Below are 22,671 nucleotides of genomic sequence, written 5' to 3' on the forward strand. Positions count from 1 at the left end.
AAGGCTTGGTCACTATTTTAAGATAGGGCTCAATTAAAGGAGAAGATTTTATCAAATAATGAGCTCTCATATAGGGTTTCTGTATCTCAAGCTCTTCCCGTTCCATCAACAATATATTCAAAGATTGAAATTTAACCCAATTCACATCTTCTTTTTTAATCCCTTCCGGAACATTAAAAAGTTCAAGGCGCCCCAGTTTGAGAAACATAAGGTTGACGTAGGACAACCAGGGTATGCTAGTGGCTTTATCCAGGGTAACACAATCCCGCAAAATCTGATGGTTCAGGGATATCTCTGGATTAAGCCAGGTTTTAAGCCAGCAGGCCAATGAGCTATTCTCAGCGAGTCAGACACATATCCCAGCCCCCATTCCTGATGGACAGCAAAAGTTGGGGTTGATTGAGGTACGGACAGGAGAGTTTGTAAAAATCTATTTTCTGCTTTCTGCACCCCTTCCTGCTGTTTATAGCCCCAAATTGCTGAGCCATACATAGCAATAGCCAAGTATTTAGATCTGTAAATATTAAGCATGGCTTCAAGTGGCCTAGCCCCCAAGCACTGTGCAAACCCTAATAGGGCTGTTGTTGATCTAACTTTAGCTTTCTGATGAGGGACCCACGAGCATCTTACATCGAATAACACCCCAAATATGTGAAAGGGGTCACCCTGGTTTCCTCTGCCCCATTACAGAAAAAAGATTTAACTTTTCTGTTTCTTTTTCCCATTGGCATGATATGTCATTTCAACATGTTCACTATCAAGTCCAGGGACTTCATATGGGCCCCAAAGGCGACCAGCAGCCTCTGGAGGCCTATAGCAGTACGGGATAGTAACACAGTGAACCTGAATGGACCGTTCTCCTACACGCAGAATATCCAGGATTGCCTCATCTAAGGTTTTATCAAATGCATTAATATAAAGGGTAAAAAGGAGTGGCGCCAATATACACCCCTGATGGACGCCCCTACCCGATTTAAAGTGCATTGTGCATTTGCCTTCCCGAGTAACCCTGACTGATGCTGAAAGGTCCCGATGTAGAACTGCCAAAAAGTAAACTAGGCAAGGATCAATGCCCATATCAAGCAAAATAGACCACAGCTTTGATATGTTAACCAGATCGAACGCTGAGGAGAGGTCCATAAAAGCCATCTGCAAAGAACCTTCTTTAGCTCTGGTATATTTGCCTATTAATAAATATAAATTAAGGCACTGGTCCATGGTGCTTCTACCTTGTCTAAAACCATATTGTAGGTTGGATAAAACCTCATTGTCGTTAACCCAATCCGTGACTTTAGCTAGCATCACTTTGCCAAGTATTTTGACTGCAGAACCAATCAATGATATTGGTCTTTAACACCGAGGATCCCCTCTCTGACCTTTTTTAAAAACAGGAATGATTGTCGACAGGGACCAAGATGCATGAAACCCCTGAGCACCTGAGGCGTTAAAAACATTTGTTAATATCTTTGCCCAAAATTTAGGGTCACATTTATACAGGTCTGCAGGGACACAGTCAGGACCAGGTGCTTTATCACTAGATGTCTCTATTATCGCCCTTTCGGTATCCTCCTCCTTAAAAACAAATGGGGATGAGACCCAATACGTTTTTAATCTAGGGAAGGGGTCCAGAACCACATTAGAACCATAGATTGCCTCAAAGTGAGAAAGCCATTGTGCCTCTGTGATTTTACTTTCCAGAGCATCATTCTCTATGCCGGAGAAAAAAGGTGTATTAACAATAGCCCAGAATCTCGAATTATCCTTTAAGACTTCAACAGATAAAAGTGCGATCCAGGCCTCTTCTTTAATCTCATTTTTCCGTATATGGACCGCTGACTTATACTGCTTCCTTAAGCTAGCTAAAAGTTCCCTATCTCGAGGAGTATTTTTCAAAGCTTGAACTAGCTTACGATGGGCCCGTAAACAGTTGTTACCAAACCATCTTTCCCCCATTTTTGATCTGGGTTTGGTTATGACAGTCAGATCAGATGCTATCTGACCACAAATACCTTCAAAGGCTCTAAGAACCTTAAATCTTGGGGTGGTACGATCTTCACATTTTGCAATTTTTTTTGGCCTTCTCCCAAAAATCCGCAAAAAAGGATTCAAGGATTACTTTGGACCATTTGAGTCTCCTCCCCTGTTCACTTATTGCCACAAAATTAACTTCCACTTTCTTTCCCATTAATCCCACAAGATCACAATCTTTTTCTAGCACTATATAACAGGCTTGTGATCACTAAAGGGAGACAACCTAGCGTTATAGAAATCTATCTTAGCTAACATCGGGGTGGACAAAAATGTATAATCAATAATAGTGTCCCTCTCCTTGGCTTTAAACGTGGGAAACTGGTCAGTTCGGTCATTAAAGCTAGGTTCAAAGAGATGAGCTCCAGCCAAAAGGTGCTCCAGGGGATCCTCCTGTTGCGTGTGCTCAAAGTGAGGTGTCACTGAGTGAGCAGGCCCTAAATGGTGTCTTTGTTTTCTTAAACCATTGCATGGAGGAGGATGCATCCACCTAAGTACTCTTGTTGAGCACTACCTCTTCTCTCCCCAACCATTGTTTCCCTAAATGATCATCAATCAATCAATCATATAATTTGGAAAGTGCACTAAATACCCGCAAGGGTTTCAAGGCGCTGAGGGGTGGGGAGGAAGGGGGTGCTGTTGCCACTGATCGAACAGCCAGGTCTTGAGTTGTCTCCTGAAGGTTAGAAGGTCTCCGGTTTGTTGTAGGATGAGGGGGAGGGTGTTCCAGTTCTTGGTGGTGCGGTGGGAGAAGGATTTGCCTCCGTCTGTGGTTCTATGGCTGCGTGGGACAGTAGCCAGGGAGAGGTCTGCGGAGCGCAGTTTCCTGTTGTGTACGTAGAAGGAGAGTCGACTGTTGAGAGAGGCTAGGCTGGTCTTGTGGATTGCCTTGTGTGCGTGGATCAGGAGCTTGAAGGAGATTCTTTTGTCAACAGGGAGCCAGTGCAGGTTCCTCAGGTGGGGGGTGATGTGGTCGCTGCGCAGGACGTTGAGGATCAGGCGTGCAGAGGCATTCTGGATTCTTTGCAGTCTGTTGATAAGCTTGGTCGGGGCTCCAGCATGAAGGGTGTTTCCATAGTCGAGTTTGATGCTGACTAGGGCCTGGGTGACTGTTTTCCTTGTGTCTGTGGGGATCCATCTGTAAATCTTGCGGAGCATATGGAGGGTGTTGAAGCAGGAGACAGAGTTGACTTGTTTGGTCATGGTGAATTTTTAGTTGAGGATGACTACCAGGTTGTGTGCGTGGTTGGTGGGTGCGGGGGGTGTCCCCAGTGATGCGGGCCACCAGGAGTCGTCCCAAGCTGAGGGGCTGGGCCCGAGGATGAGGATCTCCGTCTTGTCTGTGTTCAGTTTAAGGCGGTCTCATCCATCCAGTCGACGACGGCCTTCATTCCCTGATGGAGGTTGGATTTGGTGGTGAGGGGGTCATTGGTAAGGTAGAGGATCAGTTGCGTGTCATCGGCATAGGAGATTATGTTGAGGTCGTGATGTCGGTTGATGTGTGCGAGAGGCGCCATGTAGACGTTGATCAGCATCAGGCTGAGGGAGGATCCCTGCGGGATGCCGCAGATGATTTTGGAGGCTTCTGATCAGAACGGGGAGGCGGACTCTCTGGGTTCTACCAGAGAGGTAGGATGAGGTCCAGTCCAGGGCCTTTTCTCGGATGCCTGCATCGTGGAGTGGTGTGCATAGTGTGCGGTGGCAGACGGTGTTGAAGGCAGCGGAGAGGTCCAGGAGGATGAGGGCCGCCGTCTCACCGTTGTCCAGTAGTATCCTGATGTCCTCTTTGGAAGAGATGAGGGCAGTCTCAGAGCTGTGGTTGCTGCGAAAACCTGACTGGGAGGGGTCCAGGATGCTGTTGTCTTCGAGGTAGTGGGTGAGCTGGATATTGACTATCTTCTCAATGAACTTAGCTGGGAACAGAAGCAGAGAGTTTTTCAGCTTGCTCAGGTCCTCCTTGGGTTTCTTCAGTAGGGCGTTGATCTCGGCATGTTTCCAGCTTTCAGGGAAGGTCGCGGTCTCCAAAGACAGGTTGATGTTATTACGTAGGTGGGGTGCAATGGAGCTGCCGGCTGGTTTGAAGATGTGGTGTGGAAGAGGGTCAGACGGCGAGCCGGAGTGGATTGTGCCCATGGTCTTTATTGTGTCTTCAAAGACAATTCAAATCACACAAAAGAATATTAAAATTGCAAATAAGTATATATAATAACAAGTTGATTGCTTCAGCCTATAATCTTCTAAAAAACTTTTCAGGTAACATAAATGTTGATTCATAAAATTACATTCCCCAGAGTTATAAAAATTGAGGAATAATATTTTGGGGTAATTAGGAGTAGTTAGTTCTACTATCAAGCAGTTATGGGAGCCCGCCTTCATCCTCTTTGGAGACCCTTTTAGTTTTAGGGAAAAAGGCCCCCTTAGCTCTGCCAGCCAGGGCAGGACGTGCAGGTAAACAATACGTTTTGAACCCATCCAGCCAAAAGTTATTTGCCTTATCCCATGTTTCCTGGAGAGCAATGATATCATATTGTTTTATAAAATTCAACCAGCTTGGATTGTCTCTTTTAGTTCTAACTCCCGCAATGTTCCAGCTGATGATTTTACATTTCGGGGCGATTTCTATATCTATAGCCTGATCATTATAGCTGGGTACAGGTGAACAATCATAGGGCACCTCCAGTCAATCATTCACATCAACCTGGGAAAATGGAAGAAATCTATTTGTTAGAGCTAAACCACCTCCTTTGTGCCCTATTGGCGAGGATAATAAATGAGGGACTGTTATGTCTCTCCAGCAAACCCTTTCTTAGAGTATGCCTCAATATGAAGTCTTGGAGGTACTTTTGGTCGTCTTGCTGGGGGATGGCAAAAAACCAGCGGCAGGGCCCAAATACTCCCCCTCTCCAATTCAGAAGCATCCCAAAACAGCTTATCAACTATATACAGTTTGTTAAAATTGCACTCCACACCACCCCAGTTCAGACATGGCCACATGCAAATCAGCCTTGACCCTGTGTCTCATGGGAACAGTCCAGCCCGAACTGCCAAGCCATGTCTTTCCTGGACCGGAATCAAGCATGCTAGGACCAGTTTCTGGCTATCAGCCGTCTTCAACCAGGATAGCTTGACTCCAGTGGTGTGGAGAGCATGGGACTCACGTCTGAGCATACCCATCCCACTCGGGGTGACAAATGCAAAAATAACAGTTGATGGACAGAATGCAGAACAATGTCATACATTCACCCCAGTACAGAGATCTGGGCCTATATCCATCGTTTTTTTGCACTCCACACCACCCCAGTTCAGACATGGCCATATGCAAATCAGCCTTGACCCTGTGCCTCATGGGAACAGTCCAGCCCGAACTGCCAAGCCATTTCTTTCCTGGACTGGAATCAAGCATCGTAGGACCGGTTTCTGGCTATCAGCTGTCTTCAGCCAGGATAGCTAGACTCCAGTGGTGTGGAGAGCATGGGACTCACGTCTGAGCATACCCATCCCACTCGGGGTGTCAAATGCAAAAATAGGAGTTGATGGACAGAATGCAGAACAATGTCATACATTTACCCCAATACAGAGATCTGGGCCTAAATCCATTGTTTTTTTGCACTCCACACCACCCCAGTTCAGACATGGCCATATGCAAATCAGCCTTGACCCTGTGCCTCATGGGAACAGTCCCGCCCAAACTGCCAAGCCATGTCTTTCCTGGACCGGAATCAAGCATCCGAGGACCGGTTTCTGGCTATCAGCCGTCTTCAGCCAGGATAGCTTGACTCCAGTGGTGTGGAGAGCATGGGACTCACGTCTGAGCATACCCATCCTACTCGGAGTGATGAATGCAAATGTACCGCTTTGTTCGCCATAAGTTGGCAGGGTATGCTCAGACGTGAGTCCCTTGCTCACTTTGCCACTGGATTCAAGCAAGCCGGGCTGAAGACGGCTGAAATGCCAGAAACCAGTCCTCGGAAGCTTGTTTCCGGTCCAGGGAAGGCATGGCTTGGCAGTTCAGGCTTGACTGTTCCCATGAGGCACAGGGTCAGACTGATTTGTATATGACCATGTCTGAACTGGGGAGGCAGAGTGGGCTAAAGAACGGTGATGGATTAAACCCAGATCTGTTGACTGGGTGTGAGTGTTTGATTGGTTCAGATGCACCGTCCATCACCACCCCCTTTTGTACCGGATTCATAAAAGTACACATAAATAAAAAAGATATTATTTTCATAGTTATAACAATATACAGTACACTATTTAGTCTAAAAAGATTTCATATTAAACAATAAAAACTTCATCAAAACCAGTCATTAATTAATCCTACTAAGTTATATCTAATTTTTGACTTGTGGCCATCCTTCATTCAGTTTCGGAAACAAGTTGGTCTAGAGATTTTAAAGTTTTCCTTCTTTGTATGGCACAAGATATAAAACTAACAACAGCACTACAAGCTAGTTTGTTCCCAAGGGTACATATGAATTTAATTTCCTTATAAAAAAAATAATTCTGGGAGATAAAAAGTGGGGGTAAAAATTGTTTTCTAATATCTTGATAAAACTTACAAAACAGCATAAAATGCATTGTTGTTTGGTTGGCTATTCCTTCACATGGACATTTGTGTACTATTTTCCGCCATTTATTAGATTTGGGGAAAGCCACTAATTCATGTAGTGTACCCAAACGCATTTGTGTCAAATAAAATCTATTCTGTGCATTTGTGACTTTTATCAAATAATTTGGGAGGCCAAGTGACTCGGTGGTAGCCACATGTCTTAGTACACTGACTTTTCCTTCCTCTTTCTCAGCTCTTATTTGGCGTACTCTCTCTAAGTACAATTTTGTTCACATCATTTTAACCAAATTTTAATATAGCTGTGGGGTCTCTGTTAATGCTCTTTAGTAGGCTGACCATATATGCTAGCCAAGGGATATTGTTTAAATTATCCAGAGCTTGAGAGTCCATAATGATATCTTTGGTAAATTTTAAACCCTCCTTACACCAGATGTTATACTATGCGCATATCGCTCTTACTTGAATAAGATCATTAACATATGGTGCATCCACTTCTTTGTGTAAAAGATATGATGATGTGGATTTTGGGACAGCCAGCATACAGCGAAGGAAAACATTTTCACAGGATTTCAATCCATTACAGTTGGCATTACCCCATTCTAAAGACCCAGAAGTAGCTACAGGTAGACATTTGCTGCCATATATTTTTAACATATCTCAGATAGGTTTGTTGTCTATCTTATTGCAAAATCTAAAAACCGCCTCTATGTTTCTGATGAGTTTAAGTCTAGTTTGATCTAGATGGGTAGTCCAGTTACAATCAGAAGAGAATAACACACCTACGTAGGAGGAGTTCTTAACTTTGACTAACTTATGTCTCCTGACAAAATGAGTCTTTTTCTTTACCCTGCCTTTACCACATGTCATCATGAATGTTTTGGTGAGGTTTAGTTGAAGATCCCTCTGTTTCATGTATAAGTCGAACTCCTAGATCAGCTTTTTTAGTCCATTTGCAGTTCTTGAGATTAGGACTGCATCGTCTTCATACAGGAACAGAGGGGTCGATCTCACACCTATTATCGGGGCATCTGTGTTAAGGTTCTGCAGGGTTTTGTCGACTCTGTTTAAATATAATGAGAATAAGAGTGGGGCAATAACGCACCCTTGTTGTACTCCCCTGGATACCTTAAAATTTGTAGTACAGTCATCTCACATTCCTTATCCTATGCTAGAGGTTAGTCTTGAGTATAACCGTGAAAGGAATGATATAATATCGGCTGGGGCACCCATCTCCATCATGGCCTCCTATAGTCTTGCATGATTTACACAATCAAATGCAGAACTCAAGTCTGCGAAACATAGGTAAATGTGTTCTTCCTTTGCCATAATATATTTATTTATAATTAGATGCACATTTAGACATTGCTCTACCATCCCCATGTCCCCTCTGAAACCATATTGAGTTTTAGTCAAGATGTTATTATCATGTACCCAATTCTCCAATCTTTCCAGGTTTGTATGCCCCATGATCTTAACCCCTTCGCTGCTAGCCCCCCCGTGCTAAGTCTTTTTTTGGCTATTTGAGGTAGTTTGCGCTTAGGCCCCTGTAACATTTTGAGCACATAAGGTATCCATGCCAAATTTGCTTCCTTTTTACCATCATAATGGGGATTCTATAGGTATCCAGGGATTATTGGGTTCCCTTAAAGGGGACCCAGAAATTAGCCAAAATACAGCTAATGTTTTTTCTTTTTTGAAAAATGGGAAAAAGGGCTCCAGATGAAAGCGTCTGGTTTTTTCCCTGCAAATAGTATCAAAAAAGAGGTTGTGGTGCTGAAATCAACATCTTCCAAGCTTTCAGGCACAAGCAGACATTTGTCAGAAAACCAACATTTGTTACACAGTTTTGGCATTTTTCTAGGACCTAGCCTATTTTTGCTATTTTTTTGTGCTTTCAACCTCTTTCCAGTTAATGGTAGAAATGGGTATGAAAGCAATAATGGATCCTGAAAAGCTGTACATTTTAGAAAAGTAGACACAATTATGAATTCAGCAAGGGGTTATTTGTGTAGATCCTTCAAGGTTTCTTCATAGAAATTAACAGTTAAATATAGGAAAAATTGTGTCAACGATGTTACCTGTAACTTATTCTAATTATGACACCTGATTGAAAGCAATATACTGTTACATTCACTGTACCTTTCTGGTTGTGGGGATATATAGGACCTGTAGGTTCACCAAGAACCAGGCACACCCAGAGCCAATATCTTAGCAGCATCTTGCAATGGTTTTTTATTATGTACCGGATATATAGCAATTATTTTGGGAAAATGTATACATGGAAAAATTGGTATGAAAGATACCTATGTATTTCTGAAATTAGAACAAGAAATAGAGTTTAGAAACAGTAGATATTTGCACATTTCCAAAAGTGGGAGTACCCATACTAGCATGAGACTTATAGGTCCTTTTTCAAAATGACTTCATTTTTACACATTTTCTTTCATTTGGAAGGCAGAAATGCATCGAAAGTGAAAAGGTAATAAGAGTTGTTCTACAATTCGGTGTTACCATAAGTCTCCCAATAAAAATGGTACCTCACTTTTGTGGGTGGGCCTTGTGCCCACAACAGGAAATGGCTCAAAACGCAATGTGGACACACCACATTTTCACAGTGAAAAATGACCTTTTTTTTGCAAAGTGGCTTCCTATAGTTTTTAACCCTAGCTCTGCCAGCAACTAGGGAAACCTAGCAAACTTATACATCTTTTAAAACTAGACACCCAGGGGAATCCAGGATGGGGTGACTTGACTGGTTCTCTTCAGGTTCTGTAATCTAGAATCCCTTGCAAACCTAAAGAATTGTAAACAAAAACCACATTTTCCTCACATTTCTGAGGTGGAAAGTTCTGGAATCTACGTGGATCCACAAAATTCCACCCACCCCGCGTTCCCCAAAGTCGTCCTTGAAAAATGATACCTCACTTGTGTGGTTGGGTCAAGTACCCGCGAAAGGCAATGGCCCAAAACCTAGTGAGGCGAAATCAAAATTACCTATCACAAACCATCCTGGAAAACTAGACACCCGGGGGATTCCAGGGAGGTATGGCTTGCGGGGATCCCCCATTGTTTTCTTACCCAGAATCCCCTGCAAACCTCAAATTTAGCTGAAAAAATGACTTTTTCCACAGATTTTTGTGTGGGAAAGTTGTTGCATCACTGGGTTGACACACTTTACCTCCTCGTCAGTCTTCCTTGCTACATGACTAACGTAGTGAGCTTCAGCTCCACACCAGAACCCTCCAAAGCAAAAGTTAGCCTCCCATGCCTCCCATCCCCTCCCAATATGGCCGACCCATACACCTCCTGACCACTATAAGAGGGGGGCCGGCCCAACCCCAAAGCCTGTTTTTTTTGTTCTGCGCAAGTCTCTCCAGATGCGTCAGGTAAGTGGTGCCTGCTGTGGCAGGTACATGGTTCCGGGTGGGGGTCCTGCCCTAGCGGATCCTGGGGCCTTGGAATCTGTTGTCCCCCCTTTTCTTTTTCCCCCGGTGTGTTTTGGAGCCGGTTAGGCTCTGCTATAGCGGGCTGTGGGGTTCTTGATGGGGGTTGTGGCTGGGGTGCTTTTTCAAACTCCCCTATTTTTGCTGGGGTTCGGTGGCTGTGCTTTCCGCATCACGTCGCTATTCTTGGTTTCCCTGTGCCCAGTTTCCCCGCCCACCTGCCTTTCGTGATGCGGCGGTTTTCCATGCCGGCGTTTTGTTCACCGCCCGCATGCCTTTCATTGCGTTGTGGCGGCCGGTGGCTTTTCGTTTTGGCATTGTGTTTCGCCACCTGCTTGCCCCTCGTGGAGCTGCGGCGGGCAGCGGATCTGTCTCTGGTTCCCCTTTCAGTGGGGGGGTGCAGACTTTTGTACGCTGACTCGCCGCCCACCTTCCCTGTGTGCTGGGACGGGCGTCGTCCGTTGGAATGAGTGTCCCCGCCTGCTCTGCCTGCCATTGAGCCTCTGCGGCAGGTGGCGGCGGGGTTTGTCACTCCGGTGGGAATTCTTACCTCTGACAGGATCCTCGATTGGACTCCCGTCTCCCCGCCGGCGGTCCCTCCAGCTCCTTGGACTCTGCGGCGGGTCTGCGAGGTGCTTGCTCTCTGTAGGAAATCCTGTTTCTCGTGGGCGTGTTTCTCGTCCTCCTGGGGGTGGGGCCGGGTGGTGCTTGACCTTCACAGGTGTTGCCGGTCGGTTTCTTACGGCTGGCCCGCCTCTTCCTGCCTGCATTAAAAAGCCAGGGCTTTTCTGTTCTCATTGTGGTCTCCGGTGGGCTGCTGCTTGTTTGTGGTAGTTCCTTCATCTTTGCTATCCGGCTCATGGAGCAAGTGGATGCCCCTGAGGGCTCGGCCTCCCAGGTTTCTGCTGAGTCTGTCTCACTTCAGTCCATTCAGGACATGATTCAGGCTGCGATGGCTGCTGCCTTTGCGCAGCACGCTGGTGGTCCAGGTCCCTCTTCTCTGAAGCGTCCTCGCTTGGACCTCGCTCCAATTTCTGACACTGAGGGGGAGAAGGAGGATGTAAGGGGGCGCTATATCCAGGATCAAGAGTTGCGGGATGTGATTCTTCACATTAACCAGAACTTGGCTTTTCCGGCTACGGCTGCTGAGGATCTCTCAGAGGACTTCTTTCTGCAGTATCAGCGTAAGGAGCCGGATTCTCTGCCTCTTCATTCCTCTGTTAAGTAGGTGTTGGAGGGGGAGTGGCTGGAGGTTGATAAGCAGGCCTTTCCGAGGTATCTGGCAAAGCGCTACTCCATCCAGGTCTTTGCCGAAGATTTCCCTTCCTCTGTGAAGGTGGACTCTCTGATAGCGGGGCTTTCCTCGCAGGGTTCCATCATTTCCGAGGATGCCTCTCCCTCGGACCCGGTTGACAGGCGGGTGGAGGCCGCGGCGAAGCGAGCTTACTCCGTGGCCAATTTTTCCATTCGTGCCTCTGCTTACCTGTCTTACACTGTGCAATCCATGTTGAAGGACATCCAGTCCCTGGCAGAGCTGTTGGACCAAGGGGCGGATGTGGTCCCTACCCTGGCTTTGATGGAGCAGCAGACTCGGCTCCTGTCACATCTCCTTCGACACCTTGGGTGCTTCGGTCACGGCTGGTGACGCTGCTATTCAAGCCCTGAGGCAGATCTGGCTGCTCAACTGGAAGGCAGAGGCTGCCCAGAAGGCCTTGCTAATGAAGATCCCCTTTTCTGGGCCAAAGCTCTTTGGGTCTTCTCTTGAGGACATGGTCAAGTAGTCGGCTGAGGACTGGAAGCTGCTGGCTCCCCTCAGGTATTCCAAGGCCCGCTTTCCAGGTCACAAGAGGGTGTTTTCCACCTCATTCACGCCCAAAGGCGGGTCGCCCTTTCGAGGGAGGGTCGCGGCCGTGGTGCCCCTATCTTCTCCAAATCCTGGTCTCAGCCTGCCGCCTCCACCTTGGCCACCAAGTCCTGAATATCTGCGGACCATGCAGGGTGGGCTCCCGGTGGGCGGTCGGCTTCGCCGCTTCCTTCCGGCATGGGAGTCATCTGTCTCGGACCTTTGGGCTCTTCGGATCATACGAGAGGGTCTTTCCATCTCCTTCAGTTCCCCTCCTCCGCACGCCTTCCACGCTACCCTGCTGCCTTTCTCTCCGGTCAAGCGGGAGGCCTTGCTCGCCGGCATCCAGGACCTGCTCGTGAAGGAAGCCATCCGGCCAGTACCTCCGTCTCAGAGGGGTCTCGGCGTATATTCCATTCTGTTCCTGGTAAGGAAAGTGTCTGGTGATTTTCGGCCTGTCTTAAACTTGAAGCGGGTGAATTCTTTCATTCCTCACACTAAATTCAAGACGCTTTATCTACAGGAGTTTCTGCCGCTGCTGGTCCAGGGGGAGGTGGTGGCCTCTCTAGACCTGTTGGATGCCTACCTTCATGTGCAGGTCCACCTGTCTCCTCAGCCTTTTCTCCGCTTCTGCGTGGGGGACTGCCACTAACAATTCCAGGTACTCCCTTTTGGTTTGTCATACAGCCCGAGGATGTTCACCAAGATTCTGGCTCCCTTGGTTGGCATTCTTCACTTGGAGGGGGTCAGGGTTTTTCCATACCTGGATGACTGGTTGATTTCTGCTTCTTCTTTTCCAAAGGGGAGGCTGCACGTCCGGAGGGTCTGTGAGGTCCTTTCTGCCCACGGTTTCCTGCTCAACCTGCGGAAGTCACACCTGGATCCCACCCAGGTTTTGGTCTTCATTGGGGGCCGTTTGGACATGCTCCTGGGGAAGGTGTTCTTACCTCTGGAACGCCGCAACGTCTTGTGGCCTGATCAGAGGTGGGGAGGGATTCTGCTCTTGTACGTCTGTGGTTGAGAGTTCAGGGGTTAATGTCTGCCACCATCAATGTTCTTCCCTGGGCACCCCTGCACCTGTACCCCCTGGTCAATCACCTACTTTCTCTGTGGGACCCCTGCTCCGAGGACTATGAGATTCTGGTTCTGGTGTCTCCCCAATTCCGGGCCGACCTGAGCTGGTGGCTTGTGGCTTCCCATCTATCAGAGGGTCACCCCGTCCCGGGTGGTCACGACCGATGCCAGTCACCTCAGTTGGGGGGCGACCCTGGGGTCTCGGTCGGTTCAGGGTCAATGGGGCCCTCTTCTGTCCGACTGCTCCTCCAACTTCCGCAAGATGAAGGCAGTCCTGCTGGCCTGTCGGGAATTTCCTCCCTCTCTCCGGGGTCATCATGTTTTGATTCGGACGGACAACCAGGTGCTGTGGTGTTAAATCAACCACCAGGTGGGTTGCCGGGTGCGCTCCCTGTGGTTGCTGTCGCAGGAACTGTTGTCCTGGGCAGAGGGGGCAGTCTTGTCTCTCAGGGCTGTCTATCTTCCGGGGTCGGAGAATGTGGTGATAGACCATCTCAGTCGAGTGTTCCCTCCCTTGAGTGCCCTCTCCCTGACTCCTTTTGTCTTCCAATTTGGCCTCCCTCAGGTGGATCTGTACGCGGAGTTGGGCAATGCCCTTCTGCCTCCCTTTTGTGCTCTCCATCCGTGTCCGGGGGTTTGGAGGGTGGATGCTCTGTCTCTCCCTTGGCCCAGGGGTCTCCATTATGCCTTTCCTGGTATCCTCTCCTGCGCGAACTGGCAGTTCGGGAGTGTTGGCCGATTCCAGATTGCCCGTTCCCCTTGCGGGGTCCTCTTCTACCGGGGGCGGTATTGCGCCGGCTCCATTTGCAGGTTTGGCTGTTGAGAGGGTGACCTTGTTGGCCCAGGGGTGTTCCCCGGGGGTAGTTTCTTTATTGCAGGGTTCCCAGAGGTCTTCGACCTTGATGTTCTATTCCCGTCACTGGTCCTCCTTTTCCCATTGGTGCGGCCTGCTGGGTTCTGATCCCGTGTCGGTGGACCCCATGAAGGTTCTAGATTTCCTGTCGGAAGGTTTTTCTCTGGGGTTGGCTGCCTCCCCTCTGAGGGCTCAGTGAGCTGCCCTGCAGGTCTTCCGCAGTCCGGATCTGGATAGGTTGGATTCCTTGGTGGCTCGCTTGCTGCGGAGCTGTTCTCTGTGGCGGCTTCGGGCTGTGTGCCCGGCGCTTCCTTGGGATCTTCCCTTGGTCCTGCGGGCTCTGTAGGGTCCTCCCTTTGAGCCTCTTCAGTCGGTGGATCCTAAGTTCCTCACCTTCCAGGTGGTTTTCTTGGGCTCCATTGTCTTGGCTGGCCGTATGGGCGAGCTGGGGTCCTTCCTTCGCTCTCCTCCCTTCTTGAAGTTTTTACCGGACCGGCTGGTGCTGTGCTATGATCCCCGTTTTCTGCCTAAGATTCCCTCCCTAGCTAACCACTCTCGTGAGGTGTCCTTGCCTTCCTTCTCCCCAGCGGGGGATGTCTCCCTGACCTTGCTGGATGTCTGTTGTGCGGTGGAGATTTACTTGGCCCGCACGTCCGATTTTTGTCAGTGTGACAGTTTGTTTGTGACCTTTGGTCCGGTGCGTTCTGGTCACAAGCCTTCGGTGTCCACTCTGAGTCGCTGGGTGAGCAGGCTATCCTGCTGGCGTACGATTCCCAGGGATCTCATCCCCCGGGGGTGGTCCAGGGTCGTTCCACCCGGAGCGTCTCTGTGTCTTGGGCCTCTTTTAAGGGTGTGTCCATAGAGGATATCTGCCGGACTGGTACATGGTCGTCTCCCCACATGTTTATGGGACACTATCGGGTGGTCCTGGGGGGCTCTCTTCCTGGGGATTTTGTGGGGGCTGTTCTGAGTGCTGGTTCTGCCTCCCCTTGATTTGTCCCTTGTTTGGAATTTGTTGTGGTTCTGTTGTTCTTTTCACAATGGATTAAACATTGTTTTTCTTACCTGTTTCCACCTTGGTGGTGGTTTCTTGTGTACCATGATGCCTTTCTGGCTTGGGTATGTGCTCACTACGTTAGTCATGTGGCGAGGAAGACTGACGAGGAGGTAATGCCCCGATTACTTACCGGCAATCTTCATTAGTCCGAGTTAGTCTTCCTCGCCACATGAGTTCCCGCCCCTCCCTCCCTGTCTGGCTATCGGCTTCATGGTGTGGCTTGGTAGTTTCAGGCTTTGGGGTTTGGCCTCTTATAGTGGTCAGGAGGTGTATGGGTCGGCCATATTGGGAGGGAATGAGAGGCATGGGAGGCTAACTTTTGCTTTGGGGGGTTCTGGTGTGTAGCTGAAGCTCACTACGTTAGTCTTGTGGCGAGGAAGACTAACTCAGAGTAATGAAGATTACTGGTAAGTAATCAGGGCATTTCCTACCACCAAGCGTACCACGAGATCTCCCTATACAAACAGTGCCTCACTCCTGTGGGAGGCACAAGTACCCGCGACAGGCAAGGGCCAAAAACGTATTGTGGTGACCGTATTTTCTGTACTAAAAGGGTTCTTTACCAATACAAAGTGTGTGCTAGACATCACACAGACATCACACAGACACCTTTGCCCCCCTGGTATGTGGGTGGCGCTAGGCACTAGGTTTGTGAGCTATGGCTGGAAATGAAAGAAGCACCATAATTTGTTTAGTAGCTACGGCTCTTCCCTAATTCTTACTCTTGATGCAACACAGAGCAGCATCTTTAGTAGCAGAGTTGCCTTGTGTTTAAATTGGCCAATTCTGTCCCTCACTGACTGGCATGTGAGAACTTGTAAAACAAGCTACGCAGCAAGAGAGAAAAACATGGGCAACTAATAAGTAGCTTTGCAATAAAAAGTATAATGATTTGGCATGTTATTGCTTCACCTGCTATGGTGTCTATTATTCATGCAGCCAGGGGCTCATCAGGGTTTCATCCCAAGACTGCCCTCTCTGGACTGTCCTGGGGCCTCTCTCATGCTCTTTATAGTAAAACAATAAAAATCTAACTTTACATTGGCTTTAGAGTTATCTAGGGAAATTAATAGGGCTTGCCAATGGATATGGGGCAGTGAGCGCTTCTGTCTTCGTAACAGACATGCAAGTGTTCCTGAGTGCTTGGCTGAGTGACATGCACACTTTATTTCATAACAGCCCAACACTGTGTGCTCGGGGCATGTGCCAAGAGAAGCATGCACCCTGAAAAGCGAATCGTTAAGCAAAAGCACAGCAGGGGAACCCTGTGTGCACCTACAGACGTATGAAAGTAAATATAACCTTGCATCAGCAGATTACTTTCATCCTCTAAAATAAATGTAATTAAGACGGAATTGAAGAAGTATGAAATTAATTTTGACTGTTCAAGAAAAGTAATCCTTTTGATTTCCTCCTTTCTCATTTCTGCACATAAATTATATTTTTTAGGAGAAGCATAATCCTTCATCTGTGTTCAACTTGAAGAACCTGGTACTAAACATTGAAAATCTATTCTTTGCTGGGACAGAGACAGTCAGTTCCACCCTGAGATATGGATTCCTGATTTTGCTGAAGCATCCACAGATTACAGGTTATTAATAATAAAATTGTATTCATTATGACATCGTTGTTAGTTACATGTTATAAATTACGATGCAATTTCAAAAGGCAGTCATTAATTTAACAGGGGGGACCTGGCCAAGATGGCAGATGAGTGGGACATCTGAATCCCATCTCTCCATCCCCTTCACCGCCATTAAGCCTCTTAAGCTGTTAAGAGGTTGTATTTTGCACAGAAGCTCCGGTGCGTTGGACCTTAATCTTGGAACCCCAAAACTCGTCCCAGCTGGAGCAAATAAGACGCTTGAAGCAGACCGGGATGGGGAGCGGAGGTACAATCAAGCGGTCATCAGCCTGATCCTGCACACGACACCCGAATGATGCAACAGACGTGGGCCTAACTCCCGTACACTGGGCCACAGGGGAGCCTCTGGGTTGGACCCTGGACGAATGCTGAGTGCCCATAAAATGAAGTGGGAGGCAGCAGGAATCCCATCGGAGCAACATCGATTCGCAGAGGAACCTCCCCACGGCCAGGTACCAAGATGGCTACCATCCTCTGAGAAATGGAGTTGCGCACAACATCACCTGGGAACAACAATTAAGAATCAGAAGGCCGGAGGCAGCCCCACACCACTGTGACCAATTATAACCCAGTAGGAATAGGGCTGTAGGTATGGCGTAGATACAGAGCCAGAAGAATAGGAGCTGCTTGGCCAACATAGAAAGCATGAGAGACTACCGCGAGATAGCCTTACAGCCTGAGGGAAACAGAGCACACTGGAGTCGTAACAAATTTTAACGCAGACAACACAACCTATAAGAGTTGCGGCTAAGTGATCCCTGAATAGAGCTTGTGATCCGTGCTCAAAGGAAGAGCTACCCACAGACTAAAACATTGCGGGTGTATATCAACAAGAGGCTAGCAAAGGCAGGAACATAGATCTGGCTGAGGGGGGCATCCTCACCTTAAGAAATCTGCACAGGAACTAGAGGCCTGAGCAGCAAGTCAAGCTTCACACATGTGGAGCTAGCAGAAATAAAGCAATCCTGAAGGATTACGGCATTGCCTGAAATCATAGAGCATTATTGGGAAGCGTGGTAGAGAGGTAGTGTTAACCCTCTCTACCATGTAGTTGTGTGTGGCGCCAGAGGTCAGTGGTCGAGAGTTCGGACCTCTGATGCCTTAAATGTCAGCTGCAAAGCAGGAGCACCCATGTAATAGACGACAGCAAGTAGGAGCTTAAGGGGTTATATTTTGTTATTTGTACTTATACAGCGCACTGCTAACCTGGAGTGTCCTGGCGCTGAGTACTGGTGACCTGGGGAGCATCGAGCTGCTTAGTGAGAGATGAACCATGTTTTTAAGCCCATGTGAAAAGAGATGAGGTCTGGAGCATTTCTGAAATGGAACGAGAATTCATTCCATGCCTTGGAGGCACAGTGGAAAAAGGTTCTGCCTCCCCAATTGGTTTTCTTAAAGATGGAGGTTTGGACCTGTTTAGAACCGGAGGAACGTAGGGTTCTGCTTGGGACGTACCATGTAAGTCTGGTTTTGAGAAACTCCGGTCAATCCCATTTACAGACTTGTAATGTGCCCTCGCATACTCATTTTTAAATTTATTCTTTTATTAATTTTAATTCTCATGCCTTATTGTGTTTTGGGGGAATACTACCTATTGTTTGGTGGCATTTACCTGGGTGTGACCAGCTCCTGCAGTAAGCACCGCGCCATAGCCGAATTGCCTGGAAATCATAGAGTATTACTAGGAAATGTGGTTGAGAGGTAGTGTTAACCCTCTCTACCATAGAGTTGTGTGTGGCGCCAGAGGTCAGCGGACGAGTGTTCAGACCTCTGATGCCTTAAATATCAGCTAAAAAGCAGGCGGGCGCAGCGGGCGTGCAGCTGGTACATGGAAAATGCGCCAAAGACAAGCCCTTCTACGCCCGTCAACGCCCGACCCTGCTCAAATACAGAGAATACATTATTCCAAGGTGCCCCTTCTATCGCTTGGACAAACTTCAACACCATGCAGAGACAGGGGGGTCTACTGGAAGCATATGTCAAGGGATTACAGGGATGCAAGCTCTGCAAACATACAATAAAAATCGAGAGGGCAGAGTAAATAAGATGGTCCAACGTGCCAAACAGACAAAGCCTCCTGACCCTTGGCCTCATCAACAGTTGCTCGCTCCCCAGACATAAAATTCATATTCATCTGGTTTTGGAGGAGGGAAGTTTTGATGCTCTGTTCATTACTAAAATTGGGCTTAATGATACCTCAGCCCCAGACATTCTGATGGCCCTGCCCCCAGGGTTTCATATTCATAGACTAGAAAATGTATTTTCCAACATCCCCCTTTCCCGGACAGCGAATATAGTCAATTTACAATAACCTTCTCACTAGCCCACACCTTCTCGGTGCTGCTAATTTACAGGCCCCCTGGGTCCGAGGCAGAGGTTTTAATGGATTTATAGACATAGGGCCATATGTATCAATCAAATTCGCATTCGCAAAGGCCGAAATTCGCAGATTTGTGATTCCTTATTTTGCAATTGCATTTAAGGAATCACAAATTTTGTGATTCCTTAAATGCAATGTATGACGCAAAAAAAATTTGCAAAATGTCCTTAAGGAATCGCAAATTACAACTAACTTCTAGTTGGTGGTAATTCGCGAATTCCTTGAAAAATGCACATTTTTGCATTTTTCAAAGTGCCATGTGACGCACATACATGCCCTTAGGGTATGTATGTGCGCCACATGTGCACCCATGCATATTTCAGGGGTGCAACAGGGTGTCCTTTGGACACCCCTGCACCCTTGAAATCATTCTCAATTCGCGATTAGCAAACTGTGAATCGCAAATTGAGAATAACTTCCCATTCATTCCTATGGGCCTCCTGGCCCATAGAAATGAATGGGAAAGTTTTCCTTAATTGCGATTCGCAATTTGCAAATCGCAATTAAGGAATATTAAGAAATGGCAAAAAAATGCGATTTTGTACATACATACCTATTTCTTAAAAATCGCTATTTGAAAATCGCAAATCAGGTTGATTATACATATGGCCCTAAGTCTCCAGTCCATTGATGAAGAAAACCAATATCACTATCCTAGGGGAAACAACCGTTACAACGCAACTATTACAATGGACTACTTTTACAACGCAACTACTACAACGCAGGATCCTTTACAACGAATGCCTTTACAACGCATGACATTACATCGCAGATGCTATTACAACGCATGCCATTACAACGTAAGTATAGGTAAGTATATCATTTTATTAAAACATTTATTTAATTTAAAAAAAAATTAATTAAATAAATATTAATTATTTAATAAATATTAATAATAACATTTTTTTTAAATGTACTATAAATAAATTAATTTAAGTAATTTTAATATTAATTAAAAAAAGTTATAAAAAAAATATAAGTAATTTTTACCCCTACACTATCCAGCACTTACCCTACTATTACACCCCCCTGGAGTTAGAATAGTAATTTTTACTCCTACACTATCCAGCACTTACCCTACTATTACACCCCCTGGAGTTAGAATAGTAATTTTTACCCCTACACTATCCAGCACTTACCCTACTATTACACCCCCCTGGAGTTAGAATAGTAGTTTTTACCCCTACACTATCCAGCACTTACCCTACTATTACACCCCCCTGGAGTTAGAATAGAAATTTATACCCCTACACTATCCAGCACTTACCCTACTATTACACCCCCCTGGAGTTAGAATAGTAATTTTTACCCCTACACTATCCAGCACTTACCCTACTATTACAACCCCCTGGAGTTAGAATAGTAATTTTTACCCCTACATTATCCAGCACTTACCCTACTATTACACCCCCCTGGAGTTAGAATATTATTTTTAAACACCTACACTATTTTTAATATATATATATATATATATATTTACAAATATATTTAAAAAAATAAATAAATTAATTAAATTAATTAAATATTTATTAATTACATTTTTATTTAAAATTATATACTTACCTATACTTACGTTGTAATGGCATGCGTTGTAATAGCATCTGCGATGTAATGTCATGCGTTGTAAAGGCATTCGTTGTAAAGGATCCTGCGTTGTAAAAATTGCGTTGTAATGGTATGTGTTGTTAAAGTATGCGTCGTAACGTCATACATCCCTATCCTAGGGGATCTCAACGTGCACTTCAGGGATCAGTTAGTCCTTAGTGTTAATAGGTTAGAGCATAGACTGTAGAGCTTAGCACTATCCCAATTAATAACATCGGCCACTCACATCAAAGGACACATACTTGACCCTGTGAACACTAATGACCCTAACATTTCAATACATCCTCAGGTGCCAGTACCATGGTCTGATCACCATCTTTATTTTGCTCTAGACAAGATGGAGGTAGTAAAGACCAACCTTTAATCTATCAAGTCTGCCTCATCTCCCCAATTGAGAAACTGGGCTAAGTTGAATTAAGAAGTATGGGTAGAATCCCTGTTGTCCTCATGCTTTAATACAGTCGAAGCATTGATGAAGTGTATGCCAACTGGGAAAGGTGGATTCTCAGTCACTGGATAAAGCGGTACCCAAATCGAATCTTAAATTACCTAATACAAAAAGGCACCCTGGTTTAACGCTCAGCTAGCATTTTTGAAGAAAGGGTGTAAAAAGCTAGAAAGGGAATGGAGAAAGAGCTATGATCTTCAACTTAAAGTTTAGTATAAATTGGCGATCAGAACCTATCACAGCAAAAATAAAGAGGAGCAGGTAAGGGTCATTGAGGATAAGATCGCACAAGCTCAGAACTCTTCCAAAGAGCTCTTCAGATCGGTAAAATCTCTATCCACGATCTTACAAAACACCACCCTTCATCAGGCCTCAAAGGATAAATGCAACGCATTGGCCACCTATTTTCAAAAATGGGTTATAGACATCTATAGTTCCCTTCATGCGAAGCGGAACATTTCTAAAGGTCATGATACAGATCAATTGGTGGGGGTAACTCCTGCATTAACCTATTTTCTCGATCTGGATAAGGAGACGGTACAATCACTCATGAGGGAGATTCGATCAGGCTCCCCTGTAGATCCCGCCTTCCCACAGATTCTTGTAAAAGCCATTGAGGCCCTTCTGCTGTCAATTGTTGACATGCAAAACCTTCCCCTACAGACAGGCAGAGTCCCTACCATATGGGAGCAGGCAATATTAAAATATTTGCCTAAAAAACAGGTCTAGATGCTGCTCTGCCCGAGAACTTCAGACCAATATCACTTCTCCCATTTAATAGCAATATTTTTTAGAAATATGTCAACAGAATATTGTCACAATTTTTGGAAGATCATCTTTGACTACACCCTACACAAATGGGGTTCCGCCTTCCGCACAGCATGGAATTCGCCTTGCTAGCATTGTCTGAATAACTTAAAATGACCCTTGATCAAGGTGGAGCAGCTGCGATACTACTTCTAGACCTAAGTGCAGCATTTGGCAATTCGAATATGGCTTGTTGGCGAACTGACTCCGGGAAATTGGTATCAAGGGCAAAGCTTTAAATTGGTTGGGGTCCTGCCTGGAGGAGAGGTCCTTCCAGGTTATTGAAACCAACCTCTTCTCTGACATTAAGCCTTTGACTTGCAGTGTGCCACAGAGTTCATCGCTAAGTTGTACGTTGTTTAATATCTACATGCGCCCATTGGCGGACATAGTTCAGGGATATGGCATCTCCGTGATTTCGTATGCTGACGACACCCAGCTGGTGGTATCACTTGATTTCAGAACTAATGGTGGGTCAAGCCAGCTGGCACCTTGTCTTGAACAAGTGGTTAAATGGATGACAGGGAGCTGATTGAAATTAAACCATGACAAATCCGAACTGATGGTCCACGGTAACATAGGAGTACCCAGGCCTCTAGTCAGCTGGCCTAGCTGCCTAGGGATTGCTCCAGTCCAGGACACTGCCATTAAGAATCTCGGTTTCTGGATGGATAAGGACCTTACCATCGAGACCCAAGCAAGAATGGTGGTAGGCACTTGCTTTGGGTTGTTAAGAATGCTTCACAAGATCCTTGACCTTATCCCTATACAGCTAAGAAAACCGGTCATACATTCTCTGGTGACGTCATGCCTGGTCTATAGGAACTCCCTCCTTCTGGATGCACCTAAATATGTCATTAACAAGCTACAGCTAGTCTTGAATGCAATGACCAGACTTGTGTGTCAGATTCCAATACA

The 22,671-nt window shown here is 46.4% G+C and overlaps 1 protein-coding gene across 2 annotated transcripts in view; it reads left to right on the forward strand.

Moving 5' to 3' along the window:
* LOC147692364 (cytochrome P450 2G1-like) overlaps positions 1-22,671 on the forward strand; it is a 905,835-nt gene that overhangs the window by 485,244 nt on the left and 397,920 nt on the right. For both annotated transcript variants that reach the window (XM_086938588.1, XM_086938587.1), the window contains one exon: positions 16,318-16,459. In XM_086938588.1, the coding sequence (XP_086794714.1) occupies positions 16,318-16,459 (142 nt within the window). The remainder of the gene's footprint in view (positions 1-16,317; positions 16,460-22,671) is intronic.

Source organism: Lissotriton vulgaris, chromosome 9 (genome assembly GCF_964263255.1).
Source record: "Lissotriton vulgaris chromosome 9, aLisVul1.2, whole genome shotgun sequence".
NCBI lineage: Eukaryota > Metazoa > Chordata > Amphibia > Caudata > Salamandridae > Lissotriton > Lissotriton vulgaris.